Here is a 26,014-nt window from a genome sequence, read left to right as displayed (position 1 = left end):
TTTAGGAGAGTGGTTTTAGAGAGGCATTCTGTCGACCAACATAGGTTGCATTAGCCCAGTGCTAAAGTACACCTTCAGTTGTGAAAACATCACCTGATTATTAAATATGCGTTAGGACTTGCCACACAGGGAAATTTAGTGATATAATTACTCTGGTATAATTATGCTCAGCCGATTTCCTGTGTCAACAAGCCCTTAGATGCAACGAGTTTGTCCCCTTATTTAGTAACTTGTTGGGCCTCTGACTGCACATTAAAATTGCATAATTCTTTGCTAAAAGAAAATGTCCATGTGCAGGTTTAGTGCTGACTGGCAGCGCTGCTGGGTGCTGAGCGGAGCACCAGGTAAGCTATAAGAAATGATGGAGAATGAAGGACAAAAGAAATGAATGCTCTAAGTGTGGGAAATGGATATAAATGGTCCTGAAAAATCATTGTCATGTAATTGTGTGGATTTTGGAGCGGAGGAGCTGAACCACAAGTGTGGCTCATTCATACCTTATATACTAGAAGTGTCTTGGCCAGCTGACTGCTTGAGTCACTCTTACCTCCAGTTTTGACCCAGAGTAACGCGCTGGAGTGAGTACACACAGAGACAGCCTTGGGTTGTTTTCAGTTTGCAAAACTCAGTGTTTGTACTAAAGCAGCATTGCTGTGGCTGCGCAAAGTTCCTCTATCACCACCTTTCCCTTGCCATCCCTTTCACCAGAATAATTTTACTTGATTATGAATTTAATTTCCAAAAACTGCCACAAGGCTTATTTTTCTGATACCTGTCTCTTTTCAGGTTTCTTTTTTTATTGTTATAAATCGTAGAATGGTTTGGGTTGGAAAGGACCTTAAGCTCATCCAGTTCCAACCCCCTGCCATGTGCAGGAACACCTCACACTAGACCATGTCACCCAAGGCTCTGTCCAACCTGGCCTTGAACACTGCCAGGGATGGAGCATTTACCACTTCTTTGGGCAGCCTGTTCCAGTGTCTCAGCACCCTCACAGTAAAGAACTTCTTCCTTATATCCAATCTAAACTTCCCCTGTTTCAGTTTGAACCCATCACCCCTTGTCCTGTCACTACAGTCCCTGATGAAGAGTCCCTCTCCAGCATCCTTGAATCACAGGGTTTTTAAGACTGATAACTCTGAATGTTTAGTTTATGTAAATTGGATGGGCTCTAATAGTCTGTTTTTTTCATGATAAAAATAAGCCTTAAGACAATATATTGGCACCTCATTACTCAATACCCCGCTTACCTTAATGCACACCTTTAAAATGGAGCTTCTGATGGTCCCAGTCATCATATCAAGGCTGAAACATTCTCTTAATTCAAGTTACCATCTAGCAAATGGGTGAGGAGCTTCTGATACCGTTTGGATGTTCTGGTATATGAGTCTTCATGCTTTAATTCATTCTTCCCTTGACAGAGCTTTAAAAGTAAAATCCAGGCATGCATTTTCCAATGCTTTGAAGCACTGTCTCTGTGGAAGCATCATCTGTGTTCATGAAGGGAGTCTGAAAAACGGGAATGGAGCAAATAACATGTGTTGGGGTATGAATTTTTGCAGGTTTCCTTGGGCAGGGCATCACCCCAAGCTCCAGTGTCCTGCAGTAGCCTCTGTAACACTCCTCACCACACTTAAAACCTTCGAAGTAGGAACCTGAGTGCTAAGAGAAGCGTTATATCTGTATGCCTTCTGTCACATTTAAAAGTGAGTGATGGGTGTTATGCAGTGCTTGAACAAGAAGTTGGGGCAGGTCAATCACTTTGAACACAGCAGTTGTGTTTTATGATTGTGACTCATGCTTTTTCCTTCAATAGGAAAGAGTAATAATGCTCTATCCTCTCCTTTCCACACCAAATTCAGGATTTTGTGACTGTGCTTCATGGTTGGGTGCTGCAATACTTATACAAGATAGCTTGATTTTACATTCCTAATTTGACGCAGTAGTCCAAAAAGTGAATTCAGATCAACAGTTGTAATACTTAGTTTTTCCTCTTGAAGTTCAGTTCACATCCCTCAGTTCTGTAGTTAACACGTACGTGTCTGTTTTATGTGGCAGAAATATAGGTTGACTGCTTATCGGGTCAGTGCTGCTTCTTAATAAACAGCACTTATCTCTTTGAAACAACACCCTGCCCTAAATAAGTTTGTCTGGGGAGTTGAGCCAGAAATAGCTTCTTGGGTTTTATTGGATGGTAAAAAAGAAATCATTGGAAAAGAAGATGTTTAATCTGAAACTACAGGGTGGTGGTTGTCCTGCGTTCGGAACAGCTTGGATCTTGGGGTTTTCTCTCCTTCACATGTACAGGTTGAAGAACTGTGATCACATCTTTCCCCAGGAGTCTGCTGCTCTCAGCATTTCTTGTTATTCTCAAAAGTGAATATATGCCCTCATTTGTATTTACTGCTTGTCACTAAACTCCAGTGGAGGAATGTAATCATGTTGTAGAGCAGCGTGTATTTGTGTTGATCCCTGAAAGCAGATAGATGCAGATATTTACAGATAGAGGAGCTTCATTACACCCCTGTGAGAACTACTAATCAATCCCATTTTAATATATAGAAAGGAGGACATGTTGCTTAATTACAAAACTACTAAATTTTGCAGCATAAATAGGTTGGGGGAGGGGGGGTCCCCTCCTCAGTGATCCTCTTCTTTATACTTCCAAATCTTGTAAGCTTCGTTTTTCTTTGTATTTCTGAAAACTAGTCATGATGTACCAAATTTGGCACAGAAAAAGGAAGTGGAATTGGGATTTGGCAGTAGATACGGGAGTGTTAGAAGGCATGGAAATAGACAGCAAGGAGAAGGGAAATGCTTACTATTGATGATAGTTGACCAGGTAATGGTGGTAATGCAGCTAGGATGCAGTGTGTGCAGAAAATGAAATGTTAATATACAAATGCCTGGAGCCTGGGCAGAAAACTGAAATACGGAGATCATGGAATCATCAAATCCATGGGTTACCAAAAACCATAGAATAATGTTAATGACTAGGAAGTGGCTTTCAAATGGGAACGTTCTGTTATAGAAAGATGAAAGTAAAGATGGAAGTGTATGTAGTGATGAACTGCAAAGGATGAAGCAGGAGAATGGCTGAAATAATCGGTGGAAGCCCCTTCTGATGGTAAATCATGGTAAAAAATGATGGTAAACAAGAATCTGGCAGAGCAGAAGTGAGTGCTTGTTGTACATCCATCCCCTAGATCTGATTTGGAGGTGGGTAATAGAAAGCTTTGTGTTATTGCAAGTATCAGTGTTTCTGGGAGTTTTTTTATGTTGCTTTCCAGCTGATAATGCTGTAAATAACTTGGTTACTTGTCAGATCCACAGCAGAAGGTTCTTTCCACTTAATGACACAGAAACTCTGTGAATTTGTCATGCCAAGCAGAGGGATGTGGTGACTGTGGGGGCCACCTGAGGGAGTTAATCACCTTCAGAATAATATGTGAAGTAAGCAGAGGTCCTGTAAGTGTTGGGAAATGATGAGAAATCCGTGTCTTGGAAGTCAGGATGTGCAGGAATTCATAAAAATAAAAACTCTTAAAGGTTGAGCTGAATTATGAAGATATGAAGACAGGCTGAGAAAGTTGGGGCTGTTCAGCCTGGAGAAGAGAAGGCTGCGTGGGGACCTAATAGCAGCCTTCCAGTATCTGAAGGGGGCCTATAGGGATGCTGGGGAGGGACCTTTCATTAGGGACTGTAGTGATAGGACAAGGGGTAACGGGTTAAAACTTAAACAGGGGAAGTTTAGATTGGATATAAGGAAGAAGTTCTTTACTGTGAGGGTGGTGAGGCACTGGCATGGGTTGCCCAAGGAAGTTGTGAATGCTCCATCCCTGGCAGTGTTCAAGGCCAGGTTGGACAGAGCGTTGGGTGAGATGGTTTAGTGTGAGGTGTTCTTGCCCATAGCAGGGGGTTGGACCCGCATGATCTTAAGGTCCTTTCCAGCCCTATTCTGTGATTAGAGTCAGCAAAGTATTTCAGCTTGCCTTCCGGGATGTGAATGGGAAAGGTCAGATGCAGATGGCTGCTTGCGGTGAGCACTGAGTTTTAGGTAGGAGCTTTTGTTTGAAAACTAAAATGTTTTGCTTCATTTTCCAGTAGAGGTGTTGACACTGCAGAAGCAAGACGGATTACTTGTAAAAATAATACTAAAATGAGAATTGCGTTGAAAGCAAAACTGAAAGACTTGGTGGACTTAAACTGGGGAAGCGGAAAAAGCCTTAATCACAGAAATGTGACTTTTTAGGTCATGGAAATTACAAGTATTTAGCAACAAACATCTTGATCATATTGACAGAGATAGTGTTGGAGGACCACAGACTTTAATGGTAACACTAAAGAAAGGGAGTGGAAAAAACCCCAAATTGAACCTTTGTAATGTGACATCAGAAGGGTGTATGCCTCAGACTGCATTTGGAAGATCTGAAACAAGCTTCCCAAAAGTAAAATAAATGAGAAAACCCAAGAATTTTTTAAATAGAATAACACCCCCCCTGCCCCCACCCCCATCATATCCCCAGTGTCAAACCAAACTGTCTGGATCCTGAGAAAGTACCTGTATGTGAGGAAATCGGTGCTGAAAGTCAGATTAGTAGAATGGTAAAAATAAGTGAGGAGGTTGAGGCCCCCAGCACAAGAGGGACATGGAGCTGTTGGAGCGAGTCCAGAGGAGGCCATGGAGATGCTGAGAGAGCTGGGCTGGGGCAGCCTGGAGAAGAGAAGGCTCCTGAAGGGGAGACCTGAGAGCAGCTCCAGTGCCTAAAGGGGCTGCAGGAAACCTGGAGAGGGGCTTGGGACAAGGGCCTGTAGGGACAGGCCAAGGGGAATGGCTTGAACCTGCCCGAGGGGAGACTGAGAGGAGCTCTTAGGCAGAAGCTCTTCCTTGTGAGGGTGCTGAGGCGCTGGCACAGGGTGCCCAGAGAAGCTGTGGCTGCCCCATCCCTGGCAGTGTTCAAGGCCAGGTTGGACACAGGGGCTTGGAGCAAGCTGCTCCAGTGGAAGGGGTCCCTGCCCATGGCAGGGGGCTGGAACTGGAGCTTTTGAGGTCCCCTCAACCTAAACCATTCCATGATTCTGTCATGAGTGGGAAAAGTGGCCATGGGGAGTGTTGAAGGATAAAATGGGAAATGATGCTATTGAGGTTGGGAATGGTCTTGTTCATTATTTCAATAATGATCTTTACATAAATGTTAGGAATAAGTACCTGAAATTTCATCATGGGGCATATGAGACCTTGTCCACACAAGGAGGACCTGAGCATCATATAGAGTGAAGCAGGATAATAGGTGGTGGGTTAAAAAAAGATCTATTAAAGTTCATGTAGCTGGGAGTTAGTAGTGAACTGGGAGATGGGCACGTGTCTGACTGGTAACTGATGGCCAGAAGCTGCAGTGAACAACGCAGTGGTACAACAGGTAAATGCAGTTTAGGGCTTACTAACCTTAATTCCAATTCAGAGATGAAAGTATCAGTGTGGTTGTGCTGGACCTTGGTGCGACCTCATGTAGAGTAACAGTTGCTCTTGTTCAGGAAAGGTGCGCTTTAAAAGGAAGTGGAAGGATGAGAACGAAGCCTTGTTTATGAGAAGACACTGGTAGAAGTAGTATAGACTAGAATGAAGACTTAAATGAGAATTTGTTTAAGATCTTAAAATACAATAAGGAGTATTTAATCTTAAGGTCAGTGAGTAAATAAAAATGGAAGGATGTTTCTGAGCATGAGAGCACCACAGTTCTGGAACAGCTTTCCAGTAGGGAAAGCAAGGGTGGAAAAGGGTGACTGATGCATTAGTGAAGGGTTGTATATTATTTCTGCTGTAGCAGAGGACTGAATGGCATAAACCCAGGAAACCACACCTCGAGTTTTACATCAGGAATGAGAAGCCTCCTGTGTTATTTCACATGTGAAGATTTTGCTGCAAGTTGTTACTGTTCTAGAGGGTGGAAACGCTGAGTACTGATGCTGCAGGAGTTTTGGGTACTCAAGTTGGTACCTTATGTGCTTCTCTGTGAATTTTTAGTGGAATTTCCTAGATTGAAACAACCACAAGCAGCTATTTTGCTTCTGCTTCACATTGTCTAATCTATGGCTGATGTTTGAGTTCAAGAATACAGTACAGCAGACTATTTGCTCTATTTCCTTCCTGTTTATAGGAAGCAGTAGGATACAGTTTAATTCTAATGCATATTATTTTCCAGAGAGCTGCGACATGTCAGAACAGTTCCTGTGCTGTATTCCCCTCTTTGACAGGCTGTGCAGTATGCTCATTAGAGCAAAATATATATAGCTGAAGTGCATGCATTGTAGTTGCTTTAGGTACATGCAACTCATCCAGATGTGATTGCAGAGGTGGTTTAAGTGGTAGGAACTCCATTCTTATAGGTGTTTGCTCAAATAAATGTGGTTAGGTGAATGGCTTTGGTGTGTGGTTTGAAACTGAAGTTCTTCCCTGCAATGGAGATCTGGTTCTCACTTGGCAATGCCCACTTGGTCTCTAAAATTCCCACCTATTCCTATACGTGTAGTATAGGAAAATGCAGCTGATTTTAAGGTTTTGTTCAGTAATCAGGGCTTGGTGAGCTACCATAGGAAGAAGACAGAATTCATGGACTCCTGATAGCAGTGGGTTCTTTTGAGTCATATTTTTCCCCAGTTTTTACATAGTTTAACAAGAGTTAACTGGTTTAAATGTCCTGTGCTTCGTTGTTCAAATAGCCTGTAAATGTGTTTAACTGCCAGTTTGGTATAACTGATAGCTAATTTGTACTTGCTTTATTTTCAGTGCTTGCACCTCCTCCACCGTTGCCACCACCAGTACAGGGATATGCCTTTAAACCCCCTCCTCGACCAGATTTTGGCACTTCTGGGAGAACAATCAAACTGCAGGCCAACTTCTTTGAAATGGACATTCCTAAAATAGATATCTACCATTATGAATTGGATATAAAGCCAGAAAAATGCCCTAGAAGAGTTAACAGGTAATAACTCTGCTTTGCTTTTCTTCAGTTTTCCTTTGAAATGCTGGAGAGTGTGTTGTCTTTGTTGATTGCTTGCAGGATGTGTCTGTCTTCAGTCGTTATCTGTGCTGATAGCTTCCAACTTGGCATATCCATCAGCAGGCTTCAAGTCTTTCTGTACCAATTCAAGATTTGAGTGTTAATCATCCCTTATTTTGATTGAACTTGTCAGCATCTTAAGATGCTGCTGATCAAAGCCACTGTGACAGATGGGTAAAGTGTACTAACTCTAGTGGAGCAAGGTCAGTATAAGCCAACTTGATAAATACGATTCTTCGTATCGCTTGGTTAAATATTGAGTGCAGTTGGCTGACAAGTCCTTCAGCAGGGAGCTGGTGTTACCAGCTTGTTTTTCTAACTTCCCTGGCTGACAAGGGGAGGCAAAACCTACTTGTTTGCGCTGCTGCAATAAAATCGTGGAGGGACTAAGGTAAGAAATTATCCTTCATTAGTGGATTCTGTATAAGTGTCGTGGTTTAAACAAAGTCACACAGCTCATTCACTCACTCCCCCCTTCTTTCCCTCCCTCTACTCCTGGAGGTACAGAGAGGAGAATCGAAAAGAATGCAACTCCCACGGGTTGAGATAAGAACAGTTTAGTAACTAAGGTATAACACAAATCACTACTGCTACCACCAATAATAATAATGATAAAGGAAATAACAAGGGAAGAGAATACAACACCTCAGCATGAGCCGACCGATAACTAGCCCCACCCCACCTAACCGAGTACCGACCGATACCTAGTCCAACCCCGCAGTGCCTTAACCCTTCCGGGTGACTCTCTGTTACATCCTGGGCATGAACGTGCTGTGGTATGGAATACCTCTTTGGCTAGCTTGGGTCAGGTGTCCTGTCTCTGCTTCCTCCCGGCTTTCTCCTCTCCCTGGCAGAGCATGAGGCTCGGAAAGTCTTTGGTCAGACTAAAACATTTGTGTTATCAGCCCTGTTCCCAGGCCAAAAGTCAAAACACAGTGCTGCAGCAGCTACTAAGAAGGAGAAAAATGACTGCTACTGCTGAACCCAGGACAATAAGGAAAAGATATGCTTCTGAAAACAGATAGCAAGATGAAAACATGGATCAGTTGCTGAAGGAAACAAGCAATTAGGTGTTGCATTTTGCATATGTGCCCTATTTTGTGTGGTAACCTCATTGACTTGAAAGAGTGGTGTTGCCAGAAGTGAAACTTGAAAACAAGACTTGGCAATAACTAGAAACCACAAGTGTCATCATCTTAGCTACCTACATCTTGACTGTGGAGGATCGGAATGGCTTGTTTCTATATTCAAGTACAAAACCTTTCCTTATTAGAAAAAGAGCGCATGGGTGGGATATGCAGTCAGGAACATGAGCAAAGTATGAAGCTACTCGAATGCCAACGTTTTCTTAACGAGAATTAAGAAGCTGGAGTATATTATCAGTTGCAATACTAAAGAATCAGTAATGATGTATTTTCATAAAGCAGCACCACTGCTCTTTGCTGTCCTTTTCTGATTTATTAGCAGTTTAATTTTTAAGCTAGTTGAGAAGCGAATTCAATTTTAAAAGCAAACACTTGTAAGTGTATTAAGCCAAACTCTCTCTTTGCCCAAGGGCAACCCTGCTAATTATACTGAGCTACTGTTACCGCATTGGAGCCCTGAAGAGTGTTTGCAGCAGTCATGTTTTTCATAGTGGGAGCCATGAGAGCTTTGCTTTTATTAACTGATACCCCTGCCACCAGCTCCAGCCCTGGCAATTGCTGCTGTCTGATGCAGATTGCCAATGTTATGTAGCTTCTCTGGGAGCTGAGTGCTGCACCACTCCTGTGTGTTGTAGCTCAGTGTGGTTACCCCCATGATGGTCCAGCATGTGGGTACTTGCTCACCAGTGGCAGAGAGCTTAATTATTAAATCATAAAGCATTTTTTCTCACTGAAGAGGCAGATTATATTCAGTAGCAAGTTCTCTCTCAGCTGACAGCTTCTGACCTGCTCTGCTTTGTCAGGTTAATCACTCCCTCTGTTGTGGTAACAGGAGCAAGTATAAATCTACATATATTAAATGCCTTTTGCAGTAGACAGAGATGTCATAAATGCATTTGTCAGTGGTATGGTGCATATTTCTCAGTGCAGTGTGAGAAGAATACAAATTGGATTCACTTAATGAAGTGTATGTTTTGTTTCTTTTAAGTGCTTACGCCTCTATGTGTCCTGTAGATGTACATGTACTCACCTGCGCCTGTGTTTATGAGCTGTGATCTTTCAGTCCTACATGGATACCTGTATTTTTATTTGCACTTATACATATGTATGTAGGATTATGCAGGATGCACATGCAGTGCAATTCTAAATTCTATTTATTCATCTGGCTTACGTTTTTCTAGTATTTTTGGTTATATAATTCAGATGTACATTTATAGTAAATAGTTCTTGTCATTACTTTATATGTTGTAGCCTCTAGAAAGTATAGAGGGAGATTTTATGTTCATTTACACTGCTCCCTCATCTGTCCCAGCTTTGTCCTTCAGTTTTATTCTGTAACTTACTACAGCTTGGACTATGGCCCTGCAGACTTGCTGCAGGGATGTGTACATGGAAGTTCCTCACTGATGAGACAGGAGCTGGAGCAGGACTGGAAAACACATGGCTGAGACAGCGTGGTGTTGTGCCAGATTAGTACAGTCTGGCGACAGTTCTTCATGTCTTGCAGCAAGGCCAGATCTGTTTGCATAGTTGGATAGAGTGGGCAGTGTCAGTTTGGTTCTGCCCCATGGATGCCCTTGGTTTAGTTCAGAACAGCGAGGACTCATCCAAGGTTCAAGATGAACTCTGCAGTCGCTGGCCTCAGGTTCTTGGTGTGTTTGCATGATCTCAGTAGAACAGTAAGTCCCAAAGGGCTGAAGTTAGTGAATTGGTAAATCAATCTTCTTTTAACTTCACATAGAGAAAATAACTTAGTTTTTATTATGCTTTCTCCACCCACAGCTGAGAGTCACCATCGCTAAATGTGGTTTAAAGCTAGAAAAGCTTAAGCAGAAGTGTTCATTTTTATATGAAGTAGTTCACAATCGGAAGAACTTGCTCAGTGAGAGAATGGGTTTCCCATTGCTCAATCCTTAACTCAAGCTTGAAAAATACCTCCTTCCTCCCACCCTCCAGTTTAGGTACTTGTTCAGTCAGACATTGCAGACCTGAGGCAGGTATTACTGAGTCAGGTTTTACTCGTACTTCTCTGGAGGTCAGGCAAGTTTCTTTCAGCGGTCACATCTTGCCTTAAAGCCTTGGGACACAGCAAAGAAATTGGCAATTGAAACAGTCTTCCTTCTTTTCTTGACTGAATTCAGCGTTTCGTCTCAGAATTTTGCTGTAATGTCTAACTGGATGCTGGGTGAATGACCTTTCCAAGTCAAGGCGAATGAAATAGTCACCTGCAGCATCTCTGAGCTGCTGTTTGACAGCAGCACTGAACTAATAGTGGTTTCCTTTCTGTGTCACTTTACCCATTCAGTGCCCTTTTGCCTCAAGCTGTTCATTAAGGATCTTGTAGGCAGCATTTTGCAGACTGCTGATGGCTTTCAGCTTTTACAGCCTGAAGGATGTCTCTCTGGGACATTTCGACCAAGGACGTTTGGCATCAAAGGGTGTTGTTTTACCAACAGCCCTCTCATCAGCTGGTGAACTGCTTTGCATGGCCAGTGTGTAAACACTGTGGTTTCACAATGACTTTGTGAGTGGTTACCTCATTCATACAAACATACAGCCTAATTCCACTATGCTTAAATGAATGTGTATTTTTAATATGCACAGGTCCCAGTGACTGCACATAACGAGTTTTGTTGGATGGAGCCCAGTTTTGCTGCATACATGAAAATACTGCATTTAAAAGTGAGCTTTCTCAGTGCAATACAAAAAGTTTGCATATCACTCATCATAGAATTATCATCCTTACACTTGAAGGCTGTGAGCTTGGATTTGAAAGCTTCTCCAGCTGCTGAGCTTTTGGTCCATGATCCTCTGCAGAAGGGACTGTAGGTTAGGGAGCAGAAGCCCCAGGAGAATACCAAGCATCTCTCATTTTGAGTTTGAGAGAGCACAAGGTTTCGCTTTACCACTTTCAGTAGATCACAGAAAAGAGGAAGGAAAGTTTCAATCTGAAACAGCTAAAAATAGTTGCTTTAAGAAAACAGTTTAGTCTGTGGAAAGGTTGCTTTGATTCAGATCAGTCAAACAAATCTTGCCTTTAATACCCAGCAGCGGACAACCCTTTCATTTACCTAATGCCTCTATTCATAAATATTAGTGTTAGTGTTCATCTGCTGCTTAACGTTAGAAGTCAAAAGCTGAATTAACGTTTTCTTTTTGTATTTTCAGAGAAATAGTGGAGCATATGGTTCAGCACTTTAAAACCCAGATTTTTGGGGATCGCAAACCAGTGTTTGATGGAAGAAAAAACCTTTATACCGCTATGCCGCTTCCCATTGGGAGAGATAAAGTAAGTTTTAAATAGAAAAGTTTCCAATTGGAGATTTTAAGGTAATATTTGCAGAGCCTTTCTAACAACTGATAAAAACTGATTTTCTGTTTCTGGAATAGACATATCCTGCTGCTGCTGCTGCTTTGCTCAGAGTGTGGTTTGCCAGGACAGGAAGCGTGAGCTTGTCGCAGTCAAAGGCGGTCACTCCCCTTTCCTGCCTCTCTTTCTCCCCCCTTGCATGGCTTCTCCTGGTTTGGTGAGCTGGATCAGCTGCCCAAAGCAGCAGACAGGCTCCATACTGGCACTACAGAGAAAGTGAAAGCACAGTTGGGTTTGGGAGAGGAGGAGCAGAAGCTGTTGTGTCAGCTCCTTAATCTCATCAAAGCCCACTGTAAGCTGATTCTTGCTCTCCACTAGCTGGGAGAAACTCCTCCAACCCATTCATTGCCTCTATGGAACCTCTTCCCTAATCCTTTACTATGTAAAAGCCTCATTAGTTTAAACTGCACAGGTTGAGACCTGCTACCTTAGCCCTGGGGCAGTTGAAGAGGACTCGTGTGTTCTGTTTCCCAGCTCTGTATGTGGGGCAGTGGCCTCTCTGGTCACTGGTCGTAGCAGGGAAAGTGTAGCCCTATCTGTGCCCATTGACCGGTGAAGTAGAAAGGGCTGTGTTGGAATGTGCTGACACGCAAACCTGGTAAAATAATTAAGCCTACGCATCTGTGGTCTAGTATCAGATTGGATTTTCTGTGGCCTTGTTTATTTAGATGGACACTTGAGGATAGTCCTTCTTGTTACGTGTTCGTAGCACAGTAATTCCCATTTTACCCTTCTGCTGTGGGTGCGCGGTGAGGCCTGCACAGTTACAATGGAAGACTGTCTTGTTCCATAGAATTTGACTGCCACGTAGGTAGAAAAAAAAGTAAGAGAGAAAGGTAAATAGCAATGTGGAAACTTGCTTATGTGATTAAAACTGTGAAAAGAGCTTAGGTCACCCAAAATTCAGTAGCAGCGTGCTATAAAGTAGCTCTTGCTATCTTAGGTTGTATCTCTGTGCAGTGCTTGACATAGTTCTACCTGTATCAAGCTCTTGATCTCATATGTGTAAATTTAATTTCCCCCAGATATATTTAAGTGAATGTCATGCAGTAAAGGTCAGTCTCTATTCCAGTCCTTGTTATTTTTCATTAACCGATAAGGTGGCATCTGGGAAAACTCTAAAGGAATCATTAAAAGTATTAGAGATTATCCCCCCCCCCCCCCCCCACCATACTGTATTCCAGTTCCTGCAGATTTGCCACATAAAACTGCAAAGTGTTTGCCAAAGGTGGAATGATACTTGATGTCTCCTAAGGGTTTATACAAGTCCTCTGGATGCACACAATAACCTTATAACTGTAATACTTTCCATGTTGTGGTTGACTGCCCATATATTTTACAACAAGTTGGAAGTTCTGCATTAAATAAGTAAAGGCAAATAAAAAGTGTTTTATGGAGGATAAACAAACTGAGGTGAAAATAATGCTTGGATCTGGTGCATGAGATGCCTTCCTCCTTCTCCTGTTCCTTCTGTGCCTGAATATTGCTGATCAAACAGGACTTGATTCTTGATTTTAAAGCCCAGATCTACTAAATCATACATGGTAAAAATGAAGTCAAGTGACAGTGTCAGCATGAAATCCTTTTGATGCCCCAATACCTTTGTGCCCATGCAAGTGAATGGTGCGAGGTAGCTTGTACTTGGGAAGAGGCTGACTTGAATGATTCTGTTCACCATTTTTGGTGGGACAGAATTATCCAGCCAAAGAGCTGATCATTTACAAGAGATGGTCACTGAGGAGTCTTTCTAGTGGAGGTTAGCACAAGATGGTTCAGAGAGTTTCATCTGTAGCTCATTTCTAGGCTTACTTTAATAAACTCCTATTTTTCCCCATTGCCCATGGGATGTAGGACTTTGGTTTTTCAGCCCTACATAGAATCATAGAATAGTTAGGGTTGGAAAGGACCTCAAGATCATCCAGTTCTAACCCCCCTGCCATGGGCAGGGACACCTCACACTAGACCATGTCACCCAAGGCTCTGTCCAGCCTGACCTTGAACACCATCAGGGACGGAGCATTCACAACTTCCTGGGCAACCCATTCCAGTGCCTCACCACCCTCACAGTAAAGAACTTCCTCCTTATATCCAATCTAAACTTCCCCTGTTTAAGTTTTAACCCGTTACCCCTTGTCCTATCACTACAGTCCCTGATGAAGAGTCCCTCCCCAGCATCCCTATAGGCCCCCTTCAGGTACTGGAAGGCTGCTATGAGGTCCCCACGCAGCCTTCTCTTCTCCAGGCTGAACAGCCCCAACTTCCTCAGCCTGTCTTCATACGGGAGGTGCTCCAGTCCCCTGATCATCCTCGTGGCCTCCTCTGGACTTGTTCCAGCAGTTCCATGTCCTTTTTATGTTGAGGACACCAGAACTGCACACAATGCTCCAGGTGAGGTCTCACAAGAGCAGAGCAGAGGGGCAGGATCACCTCCTTCGACCTGCTGGTCACACTCCTTTTGATGCAGCCCAGGATACATATATTAATGTTATTACCCTGGAGCAAAGAGCTGATGGAGGTAAATCTTCAGCTGGTTTAAATAGGATGTGGGGAAATGTATCTTAATGAGGGAATTTTTTAAATGGCGCTAAATTGGTTTAAGCATGGTTTAAACCAGTATAAAGCTTGTAGGCATTAGGACTTTCCTCTGGCACAATTAGATTAACTTTTGTTGGTGGTGTTTTTTGGCTATTCTGTACATAACAAAGGTAGCAAGTTTGCTGCACATCTAATTATATTTAGGATCTTATTGAAAAGATTCATGAACCTACAGTGTTTAATAGATGATCCTTAATCTCAGTGGAAGAAGACCTTGATTTACTTGCAATGTAAATCGCTAGTGGAAGAATTGATGCTAAACAGAATGCTGGCACCAAATTGCCAACATGTTTCCCTCCTGTTGCTCTTTAACTTAATTAATGGACTCTGTCCTCATCTCTTGTCAGCAGTGGCTGTTCTGGGGTTAGTTTGGTTCTTTTGTCCTTGCTGACAGCCCTGCTTCTTTTACAACTTTTGCTATTACATATTCTCTGCCCGGCCTTCATGGTTCTCATCTCTGTTTTCATTCCTTCTGTATCGTACCTTATTTTCAGTCTTTAATTCCTTCATTTCTTTAGACCTTTGGAAACAAATATGGAATATGTAAATAGTAACAGAATATTTTCTTAGTTTTTAAGTAGTATTTTCAGTCTAGGAACTGGAATAAAAATTCTCCAGTCTTGGGTCTTTTATTTCCTCCAGGGACCTGGATACTGCAACACGGGTAGTCCTGCTCTACATCTTTTTTCATGCTATTGCAATGAAGGAGTTCTGTAAATTGAAACCATGAGGGGGGAAAAATAAAAGTAGATCTTTTTTTTTTAGATTAAGGGTACCAAAGCTGTTAATAATCATTTGCATTAACAGTATCAGGAGTAATAGAAAATATGAAACTTGATTTGAAGGAGAAGTTTAGAGGAAAATGCAGTTCAGGTGTGACAGATGTCTTCCATCTGCTCTAAATAAGATGCAAGTTGAAGATCTTTTGATGGTGTTGTGGGAAATGAATGCTTCACAGAAGGCTTCCAGCCTTTGCCAGCTGAAAACCTGTACCTTTATTCGCACAGCATTCCAGCAGAGTTGACCTTCTGGGCCAGATTCAGACCAGTGACCCCACAATTAGAGCCTCCAGTTGCCATTGCCTTCCCACAGCCATACAGCTCCTTCCTCTGCTCAAGTCTCCTGGTGAATAGTGTTTGTACAGGAGGAGGGATGTGGCTGTAATACTAATTTTGTGTGCCCACTCTGAACTGTGAACTTGGCTTTTTGCATACATGAACGCTTGTTATTTGTGTTTTATGTTTCCTTCCTGTTGTTTGGCAGGGGAAGCTAACTGTCGCCGAGCACCAGATGATTGCGTATATTAGCTTGCTGTTACCCATGTATTATATTTGCTAGCCCACTAATTACAGTTTGTCTGTTAAGTGGATGCCTTCTATATGTAAATTGTGAGCTCCCTAGGACAAGAAAATGTGCTGGTTTTGTTTATAGCCAGCACAAAGGATACTGTGATCTTGTTATTCCTTGTAGTCACTCCCAGCACTGCTCATCACTTCAGACAAGCCTTAATTTTAGTCAATTTAAGAACTTTGTGGAGCTCAGGCTTTCTTTGCTTTAATAAAGAGGAGAAATGAGCATTACAACTAATTACAAGTTGTTGGCTGAAGTATTTTACCAACATGTAGTTTGCCAGTGGTTTTTAGACACAAAATTCAAAGTAGGGCTTGACATGTCAAAGGAGTGTCCCTGTTTGTTGCCTGATAGCATATCTGCATCGCTGCTACTTTGGGGCCATCATTTATTCTTTCTTTGGTACTTAAAAATGAGAGGGTTTGGGGTTAATGGGTTTTGTGGGGGGTGTTTTGTTTGGAGGGGTGGTATTTGGCTTTTTTCCCTTTGAGAGGTCCTGTTGAATTGTATGTTCTCCTGTTTGAACTATGTCTACAGTAATAGTATTTAAAGCCCTCTGGTGCTCTAGAGAGTGAATACCAGAAATACATGGATCTTGGCAGGTAGTGAAAGACCATGTTTTACTTCAGACGTGCAGGAGCTGACTTGAGCAGTGATGCGTTGCAGTGTGTTAGGTATCTGAAATCAGGTTATTGGATCTTCACAGAGACCTCCCAGTTGATGATGCAAGCACTTCCAAATGATAATGTTGATTCAGAGGAGGAGGTAGATGCCAGCTGGGAAGCATGCCCGGTCTCCGAAATACACCTTTGGAAAGATCATGCTGTAAAAAGAGGCTGTACTTGATGTGTATTGCTTCTTCATCATTGCTTTTTGTCTCTTCCCATGCCTTATAGCACTGTTCAGAGGAATCCATCATCTCTTCTCTTTTCCTCTTTAAATGGAAAGAATCATCTTGGTTTGTTGTTTGGCATTGTTGCAGGTGGAGCTGGAGGTCACGCTGCCAGGAGAAGGAAAGGACAGAATATTTAAGGTGGCTATAAAGTGGATGTCCTGTGTGAGTTTGCAGGCGTTACATGATGCTCTTTCTGGTCGGCTGCCGGGTGTCCCATTTGAAACCATCCAGGCACTGGATGTAGTGATGAGGCACTTGCCTTCCATGAGGTGAGGGGAAGACTTTGACTTTGTGTTGGTGGTGGTTTTGTTATTTGAATTGCTTTAGTGGCTTTTTGGGTAGGATGTGCTTTCGTAGCTCAACCAAAACAATAGCTAGCTAGCAGATGGCATGCTCAGGCGAGAGGCAGTGCAGTGCCTTTCTGCTCATTCAGTGGAATTAGTAACCTCCAGCCTTGGACACCAGACACTTTCCCCACTGGTGTTCAGTCTGTGTGCTCTCAGGTGAGGGGTGCCCTTGCCATCTCACTCATACCCACTTCTCTGTACACCTCAGAGAGGGAAGCCCTCCCTGAGTGGAAAGTAGTTGGAGATTGGTGGATGTGTGAGGGTGGCTTTAAAACTTGTTACCCTATTCCGTGTGTCCTTGGGCAGATGCTACTGCCGGTTTTGTATAAAGGACGCTGTGCTATAGGGGAACATTAATGTCACTCACTATAGCTCTTTTTATAGTAAGGAAAATAATTGGGTTTTTTTCTTTCCAAGCAAGTGGAATCTGCAGCATTTGCAGCCAAACACAAGAGATACTGGGTTTAATTCAGCTGCCATGAAACAAGTTGCTGAAGACCGCTGTTCAAACCGCATTCAGTTGGAAAGTAAAGAACAAAATAGGGCTGAACTTTCCCATTTAGAAGGGCTAAACTGGGAAAATGAGTTAAATTTATGTAAACATCTTTAAATAGCCTTATAGTACATTAACTTTATCTGCACGTTAGGGATTAAAAAAATCACTTTAGTCAAGTTTTGTAACGCAGAAACCAGCCCAGATTTGTTAGTCACGCATCTTTGTTAAGAGAACCATATTGGCTCTGGGTTTGATTAGTTTAATGTTAAGTGTGCAGTGCTGAATTTCCATGGAGAAAGATGCATCAAAAATATCTGTTAAATCAGTTGTTTTCCAGAGATTTCGGAGGAAGCAGTGCCTAAGTAAGGGGAGAGGTTATTGCAGTGTTGCTTTAATAGCAGAGACGTTTAATTATTTTCTTACTAAAGCATAACTGATTTTTCTAATAGAGTACCAAATGAAAGTGTAGCTGAATTTTTAGTAAGAGTATGAAAGATGTTCTTAATGCTTTTTGTTTGAATTAGGAGATATAATAAGGAGTATACTCAAAATATATTTAAACAATTATGAGTAGTAGTCAATTTCGTGCTGTAACTTACCTGGATTTTAAGAGGTGTCGTGATGGGCATCTCAGATTGTTGGCAATCTGAATCAGTGACATTTCTGTGCTTTTGTGCATAGGAATTTGCATTAGTTATGGATTTATTACCTTTTTCTTGCTTTAGTTTTATGATCTGAATTTCCTTCCTCTGTTGCAGGTATACTCCTGTGGGGCGATCTTTTTTTACAGCATCAGAAGGGTGCTCCAATCCATTGGGTGGTGGCAGAGAAGTTTGGTTTGGCTTCCATCAATCAGTCAGACCTTCATTATGGAAAATGATGTTAAATATTGATGGTAGGTCCTACAAAAACCTTTTCTTCTTCCTTCTTTCTCTTTTAATGGAAAGGCAAAAATTGAGTTCCATTTGTTTGATTTCTTCAGTTTCCTCAGTGTTGCTGTAATACAACATTAATGTTTTTGTCTACAGTGTCTGCAACTGCATTTTACAAAGCACAGCCAGTTATTGAGTTTGTTTGTGAAGTTTTGGACTTCAAAAGTATTGAAGAACAACAAAAACCTCTGACAGATTCCCAAAGGGTAAAGTTTACCAAAGAAATAAAAGGTAATAATTAATTTAGATAAAACTGCTTTGTTCCGTCTGATGATCTTACCACAACATGGTCAAAATGCATTCTATAGTGGTCATATTATTGGGAGACAGATTATCATAACACATGTGCTTTTTGAGCAGAGCTAAGAGGCAGGAGTTGTTCTATCACTTCAGTGTATTTTGGGACTTTCAGAAGTCTACCGATCAATGCTATTTTTCAGCCTACTTGTCCTTTTTTCTTAACTACATTAGTTAACCTCTGTAGTTTGCCACTTTGTGGATATAAGGTGAGTCAGTTCAGATAAGGATGAGGCTTCAGGTTTGATGCATCACTAGTGCAAAAAGTAAGCATATTTATTTATTGACTGAACCATCCATATTTAGGGCCCGGGTATGCACATAGGTAAATTGTCACATATTCAAGAATCTGTGTTTTAGTGCAGCCATTAAGATGATGTTTTACCCTAAATGATGGGCTGAACTAAACTTTCTAGCAGACAGATGATTATTTTAATGAGATTAGTTACTGGCTTGTGACTTGTGCAGGCTTTTCCTCATTCAAGTGTAGGTTCTCTTGACATACTTTCATTTATTACATTTTGTGCCTCACCACCACTTGATCAAGTGTCATGTCAAAGTTAATGACATGTGTTAGCATCGGAGAACATGTCAGTGCAGAGATAATACTGAGATCTTTCCACTATGGAGAACAGCATCCTGTATTATGTCAGTCTCCTTAACATTTGATCTTCCCAAATTAATATTGTATTTAGAAGTTATATTTACTGTAGTGCTTTACTCTTCATAAGGTACCTCCATCTCTAGAGTAAACAGAACAACAATAAAATCCATATTTTCACTTTTGAAATCTTTTGGAAGTGCCAGTCCCAGTTCCATGATAAAGACATTCCAGTTCCTGATCTGATGATATCAAAACGTTTATAAAGACCTGGATTCCATGTGGGGTTTGGTTTGTTTGTTTTTTAAATTACCTGATCTTAGATTTTTTCCTGTTACTGATGCCAAGATTTTCATATTCTAGATTATGCTGTAATTTAGCTACATGGTTTTGCACATTGAGGTATTTCATACGTACACTCTCCTGGAAGCAGATTATGCTAATTTTAATGTTAATTCTAAAAGTAAGTTATTCTAATACATAATGACTGAATCAAAGAGTAGGAGGAAGGAATCTTTCTGGTTTTGTTCACTAAAGGTTTCTTCTGAAAAATCAAAGTCTTTCCTTCCTGATGTGCTTGATAGAAAGGACATTAAAAAAGAAAACCAAACTCTAACTCTATCCTGCAGCTTCCCTGTGGCCATAATGGCCTCAAAACCATGTTTGCCCAATTAGAAGTTAGCAAGAAAACTACAAATAGATGCTGAGTTTGTACAGGTTGTAAATGTTTTCCAGAGTAATCGGGCACTGAATTGCCAGCTGTGTCGTTGTTTTTTCCATGAGGATTTCCATTCTTCAGGTGGAAGTAGCCATTTCCAATGTGCAGCAGAACTCAGTGTAAGCTGAGGTCGCAGTTTATATTTTAATGAAATGCTGGGCTACAGCATTGGAGATTTTAATAAAAACATGAAATTATTGAAGGCTTCAGACCACGCAGCCACTTACTCACACCCCTCCTTCTTCCCCCCCTGTTCCTGGAGGGATGGGGAGGAGAACTGGAAGAATGCAACTCCCATGGGTTGAGATAAGAACAATCCAGTAACTAAGGTATAACACAAACCACTGCTGCTACCACCACTAATAATAATGATAAGGGAAATAACAAGGGAAGAGAATACAACCTCTCACCACCCGCCAACCAATACCCAGCCTGCCCTGAGCACCGATCTAGCCCTTCGGGGTAACTGCCCCCAGTTTATTTAGTGGGCATGACGTGCTGTGGTATGGAATACCTCTTTGGTCAGTTTGGGTCAGGTGTCCTGTCTCTGCTTCCTTCCGGCTTCCCCTCCTCCCTGGCAGAGCATGAGGCTCACAAAGTCCTTGGTCAGAGTAAACATTACTGAGCAGTAACTAAAAACATCGGTGTTATCAGTGCTGTTCCCAGGCTGAAAGTCAAAACCACAGCACTGCACCAGCTACTAAGAAGGAGAAAAATGACTGCTGCTGCTGAGCCCAGGACATAGCCCTAACAAATTACACTAAAAGATTACTGTGGTATTTGGCAAGTTATCAGTGCCTGTGACAGATAGGGTAAATTCAGCAGCAGCCTGAGTTTATATACACATGTAGATGGAATTCCAATCTACAGTCCCCTCTTTCCTATTCCCACACATGGCAACTTCCTGTCTCTAATCCAGCCCCTGTACATCTGTTTCTGCCTGAGCATGAAAGAAATGAAAGCACTGCATTCAAGCTTATACTTGTGGGTCATGGTAAATTGGAAACATTTCTTCATGGGGAGCTGTGTTGTGCTGGTTTGGGGTGCATAATTTATTCTTCTAGAAGTTATTTGCCTTCAGGTGAGCTTGGCTTTTGTGCCAGTGGGATGTGCAGCAGATGTTTGTCTTCATGAAGAGTAAAGCCCCGTGGCCTCATTCCCTTGGGCTCCTAGAGGCTGTATAGGTATTTCCACCCCCTCTGACTCATTAGTTCAGGGTCGGTTGCAGTAGTTGGAGGTCTCACAGGCACTGTGTGTTTAGACATAAAGTATAAACAAGCTTTATGCTTCAAGGAGGTTGTGTGCCCTTTTTGTCCTTTCACCATCCTGGACTTCCTTAGAGGTACAGAGTTGGGATTAACAGAATGCACTTTGCTTCGTCTGTGAGCTCGTGGAGCTTTGGGGTTATGTCTTGTTTGTCTCTAAAACTCTTTGTTGAACTTTAGCTGAAGCTCAGGGGCTTTGAATGTTAAAGCTGTAAAATTAGGCTTTTGAGTTCTGTCTGGGGTACCCTTTGGTGCCCAATGTGCTAAATAGTGAACAGCTTTACTGCAGAGTTTAGGTGGTCTTGTGTCGCAGTTTAGGGGGACTAACACCTTGATTTTGAAGAAATGGTGACACTTGTTTTCCAATGTCTAGGTCTGAAGGTGGAGATAACGCACTGTGGACAAATGAAAAGAAAGTACAGAGTGTGCAATGTCACCAGACGTCCAGCAAGTCACCAAACGTAAAGTATTTTGCTGCTTTGTGAGCATATGGTCAATCTCAGGCCAGAAAAGTGTCTGGCCTGGGCAAAAGTAGAGTGGTATCTAGAAAAATAGAGAAGTATCTGTTCCTTACTGACATAGGAAAAGCTGTCTTGAGAAATGATACTTTCTTTGGTCAATATATTTACAATACACCTCAAAGTATTTACTCAGTGTTGCTGCTGGTTTTGTTCTAGTTTTATTCTATAGCAAATGCTTTGGTGTTTGAGCCAATCTCTTTGTTTTAATCTGTGGTTGTTTTGGGGTTGCTTTGGGGTTGGTTTTTTTGTGTTTGGGTTTTTTAATTACTCTTATTTCTTTATGGATTTCTTCAATGTTGGAAGAACAGGGTTGCACTATTGGTAACCTGATGTCTTCCAGATCTGTTGACTAGAAATGCAGTGCCAGCTGGGATAAGCTTTCTAATCTTAATATTACCAATCGGTTTTTCCTCTGGAAATAATGTTTGTTTTCAGTCACTAACCAGAGATTTACAGATAACTTGTATATAGAGGTATTTATTCCTGTTTTTAAGGCAATGTTGTAAGGAGCAAAGCTAATCATAGACCCATGGAATGGTTAGGATTGGATAACAGCTGGATAACAAGAAAATAACTGATCAGTATCTAGATCTGGTATTTAGTTGTCTGGGCTTTGTTTCATGCTGTCAGTGAAAAAACAGTATTTGTGTGCACAGACAGAAGTATTTGTGATGCACAGAAAGAGAGTAGTGCATTTCTGAAGCAGGAATTGGTTTTGCAACTCTCACAGTAGATTTGCTGTTTTCTGTGCATGGCATATTATAAAATGTAATGCTACACAGATACATAAAATGTACTGCTTCCCGGATAAGCAGGAAACATTAATCTTTGTCTCTAGGGCACATGCTCTAAGGAAACTTAATTCATAGCTTTAGGTATCAAGAATATTAGAGGAATAGCCTGCTGCTGTACTGTTAGAAGACACAGTAGTGGCAGTGATGGAATCTAAATTCTAGAAGTATGCTGTAGTGATAGGACAAGGGGCGATGGGTTTAAATTTAAGCAGGGGAAGTTCATGTTAGATATAAGGAAGAAGTTCTTTACTGTGAGGGTGCTGAGGCACTGGAACAGGCTGCCCAGAGAAGTGGTAAATGCTCCATCCCTGGCAGTGTGTTCAAGGCAGGTTGGACAGAGCCTTAGGTGACATGGTCTAGTGCGAGGTGTCCCTTCCTATGACAGGGGGTTGGAACTGGATGAGCTTTGAGGTCCCTTCCAATCCAAACCATTCTATGATTTCAATAAAATAGGTTTAATCTCCAGTAAGCTTCACTTGCTTAATGCATTTATCAGCATAAGTGTGGGAAATTACTCTACATGAAGTAATGTCTTACTTTAATACTTGATTTCCAACAGATTCCCACTTCAGCAGGAGAATGGACAAACAGTTGAATGCACTGTAGCTCAGTATTTTAAGGACAGGCACAAATTAGTTTTACGCTATCCTCACCTTCCGTGTTTACAAGTTGGACAGGAGCAGAAACACACATACCTCCCTCTTGAGGCAAGTAAACTTCTGGTTAATACTGCTGTTGGGAGAATATGGGGTCAGAGGTGTATTAGCTCAAACCTTCCTTCACTGACAGGTGAAGATAACCCAGCAGTCTTTGCATGATCCACATTACAGAGTGATCTCATGAACTATTCTGGTTAATACTGGTATTGGGAGAATGGGGGGGTCAGAGGGAAAAGGGCTCAAATATTGACAAGCTGATTTTTGAGCAGCCAACTTACCAAATTCTCTAGTGAGCAATGAAAAGAATACAACAAATGAAACCCCCGTTACACTGTGCTTCTTAACTTCCTTTGTGGGGGGGAATATTTCAGGTGTGCAACATAGTGGCAGGACAAAGATGCATAAAGAAACTCACTGACAATCAAACTTCCACTATGATTCGAGCAACTGCCAGATCAGCACCTGACCGTCAAGAAGAGATTAGCAAATTGGTGAGTGGTCTGTTGAAAATGAGTGAAACACAGTAATGGACTTCATTTTATTGCCATTAGCAGATACTGCATGGTTTGTGCACTATGCACAGGTTATGAGCTTGTTTTTATAAGCCTTTGCCCATTAATATGAGAGAAATACGTTCTCACAAAACGTTTTCAAGTGGGTTTTTTTGGGTGCTTTATTTCAAATTTTGGGGCATCCATGTATCCAAGTGGAGTTAACAGAGGTTCTGGATGCGTGGCATCACCCATATATAAAAGAGTGTGTGCCCAAATGCTGGTTCTCTCAGATTTAGATCATAGAAAGAACTTATTTTTGTGCAAGAGATGTGTAATTCCTTTGTAATTTCAGATGCGGAGCGCGAGTTTCAATACTGACCCTTACGTTCGTGAGTTTGGAATCATGGTCAAAGATGAAATGACAGATGTGACTGGTCGAGTCCTACAGCCTCCTTCCATCCTCTATGGAGGCAGGGTACGTGGAGCACACAGTGTGCAATCTGTGATAACTTCTGTAATATGGTGGTTTCAAATTAATTATGTTGAATATAATGAGATAATGAATAGAAAGTCCTTGTAACGTTTAGAATTTAAGTGTAAGCTTTGAAGGTCCTTAAATGTAATGGCCATTTCGCGTCTCCCTCAATTGCTGCTTTATTTCTGAAAGGTTAAAAATCCTTAAGGTAAAGTTCAGAGGAAAAGGTGTGTATTTTTCCTTCATACACTGTTCTGTTGTGTGTTGCAAAAAGAAACCTCTGAATAATGGTTCAAGTCAATGTGTATGAGAAGAATAGAGGCAACTTAATTACTACTGTTTCTGTTTTCCTCTCAACTCTGAAATCTTCCTGAACTTCTTGTTGGTTTTGTGTGTTCTGCGTGGGCAGCTGTGTTTAGGACACCTATCTTCAGGTATCTTCTCTGTGAGCATGTTTTTCTCTAGAGCCATCTCTTCCTGTTGGAGTATTTACTCACAGGTTTTGTTCTTTACAGTGGCTTTTGAGGTGGCCTTTCTGACATGATCTTCCTATTGTGGTATCCTTCAAAAAAAAACTTTGGGAAGCAGAATTTTCTATCAATTCTATAACATGTCATGGTTTTATGCAAGATGAAAGGTTGATAGCTGGGATAACGTCATTTGTGGAGGCTTCTGATGAACCTCTTATAGGTCATATCTGAAGGGGGCCTACAAGAATGCCAGAGAGGGACTCTTCATCATAGAATAGTTTGGGTTGGAAAGGACCTTAAGATCATCCAGTTCCAACCCCCTGCCATTGGCAGGGACACCTCACACTAGACCATGTCACCCAAGGCTCTGTCCAACCCAGCCTTGAACACCGCCAGGGATGGAGCATTCACAACTTCCCTGGGCAACCCATTCCAGTGCCTCAGCACCCTCACAGTAAAGAACTTCTTCCTTATATCCAATCTAAACTTCCCCTGTTTCAGTTTGAACCCATCACCCCTTGTCCTGTCACTACAGTCCCTGTTGAAGAGTCCCTCCCCCGCATCCTTATAGGCCCCCTAAAGGGGGACCTGTAAGTGACTAACAATAGGACAAGGGGCAATGGGTTTAAGTTCAAACAGGGGAAGTTCAGGTTAGATATAAGGAGGAAGTTCTTGGTGAGATGGTTTAGTGTGAGGTGTCCCTGCCCATGGCAGGGGGGTTGGAACTGGATGATCTTAAGGTCCTTTCCAAACCAAAGCATTCTATGATGCACAAATCAGACTGTTACCTCCATAAACTGTGAGTGGGAGAGGATCTTGTGTCTTCTACCTAAAGTTCTTCAGGCAAAATTGGGCATATTAGCTCAAACCTTCTTTCAATGACACATGAAGGTAACCCAGCAGTCTTTGCATGATCCGTATTCTAGAGAGTGCTCTCATGAGCTATTCTGGCACCAGGGGAACAAAAGCTTAATGGCAGATGAATGATGGAAATGAATGATGGAGGAGATAACGTGTTCAAGAGACACAACTCTTTTGCAAAATGAATTATGAAATGTGTGTGGGTGTCCTGAAAAATACCCAGAACTTTTAGCTGTTGCTGCCAAATGAGAAGTCAGACGTCATGGGAACTCGTCTAAAACATCTACAGGATACTGCTACCTTGTAAGGCAGTTAACATCACCAGAGTTACTTCAGTTGTCTTATTATATCCCTTGTCCTCGAGATAACCCATCAAACTAATGTCTGCTTGATGGGAGAGAGGAAAAATGTTGTGCAGGTCAAAGCTGAATAACTGATCATCTTTTGTAAGCTTGTTCACACTTTTCCTATAGAGTTGTGTGAATGACATGAAACCACTGTTTGCCTCTACTTAGTCATGTCTAAAGGACTGATAAAGCTAAGTCTCTCTGGAAAGTTCATTGGGTGGTAGTAAAGTCACTGTGGAAACGTACGTTCTTGTTAGCACTACATACCAAGCGTGAATCTGACCTGCTATCTGTATGTAATTTCTACCTGCTGCTGGTTTA

General features: G+C 41.8%; 1 protein-coding gene across 1 annotated transcript in view; it reads left to right on the top strand.

The window, feature by feature from the left end:
• AGO2 (argonaute RISC catalytic component 2) overlaps window positions 1-26,014 on the top strand; it is a 56,713-nt gene that overhangs the window by 16,550 nt on the left and 14,149 nt on the right. Inside the window, exons 2-10 of the mRNA XM_065669021.1 lie at window positions 6,788-6,983; window positions 11,375-11,495; window positions 16,504-16,685; window positions 18,018-18,154; window positions 18,288-18,422; window positions 21,446-21,533; window positions 22,947-23,094; window positions 23,418-23,537; window positions 23,893-24,015. Of these exons, the coding sequence (XP_065525093.1) occupies window positions 6,788-6,983; window positions 11,375-11,495; window positions 16,504-16,685; window positions 18,018-18,154; window positions 18,288-18,422; window positions 21,446-21,533; window positions 22,947-23,094; window positions 23,418-23,537; window positions 23,893-24,015 (1,250 nt within the window). The remainder of the gene's footprint in view (window positions 1-6,787; window positions 6,984-11,374; window positions 11,496-16,503; window positions 16,686-18,017; window positions 18,155-18,287; window positions 18,423-21,445; window positions 21,534-22,946; window positions 23,095-23,417; window positions 23,538-23,892; window positions 24,016-26,014) is intronic.

Source organism: Lathamus discolor, chromosome 2 (assembly GCF_037157495.1).
Source record: "Lathamus discolor isolate bLatDis1 chromosome 2, bLatDis1.hap1, whole genome shotgun sequence".
In the NCBI taxonomy this organism is placed as follows: domain Eukaryota; kingdom Metazoa; phylum Chordata; class Aves; order Psittaciformes; family Psittacidae; genus Lathamus; species Lathamus discolor.
The sequence above is the reverse complement of the archived record's forward strand: the minus strand, read 5'-3'. Positions and strand labels throughout refer to the sequence as shown.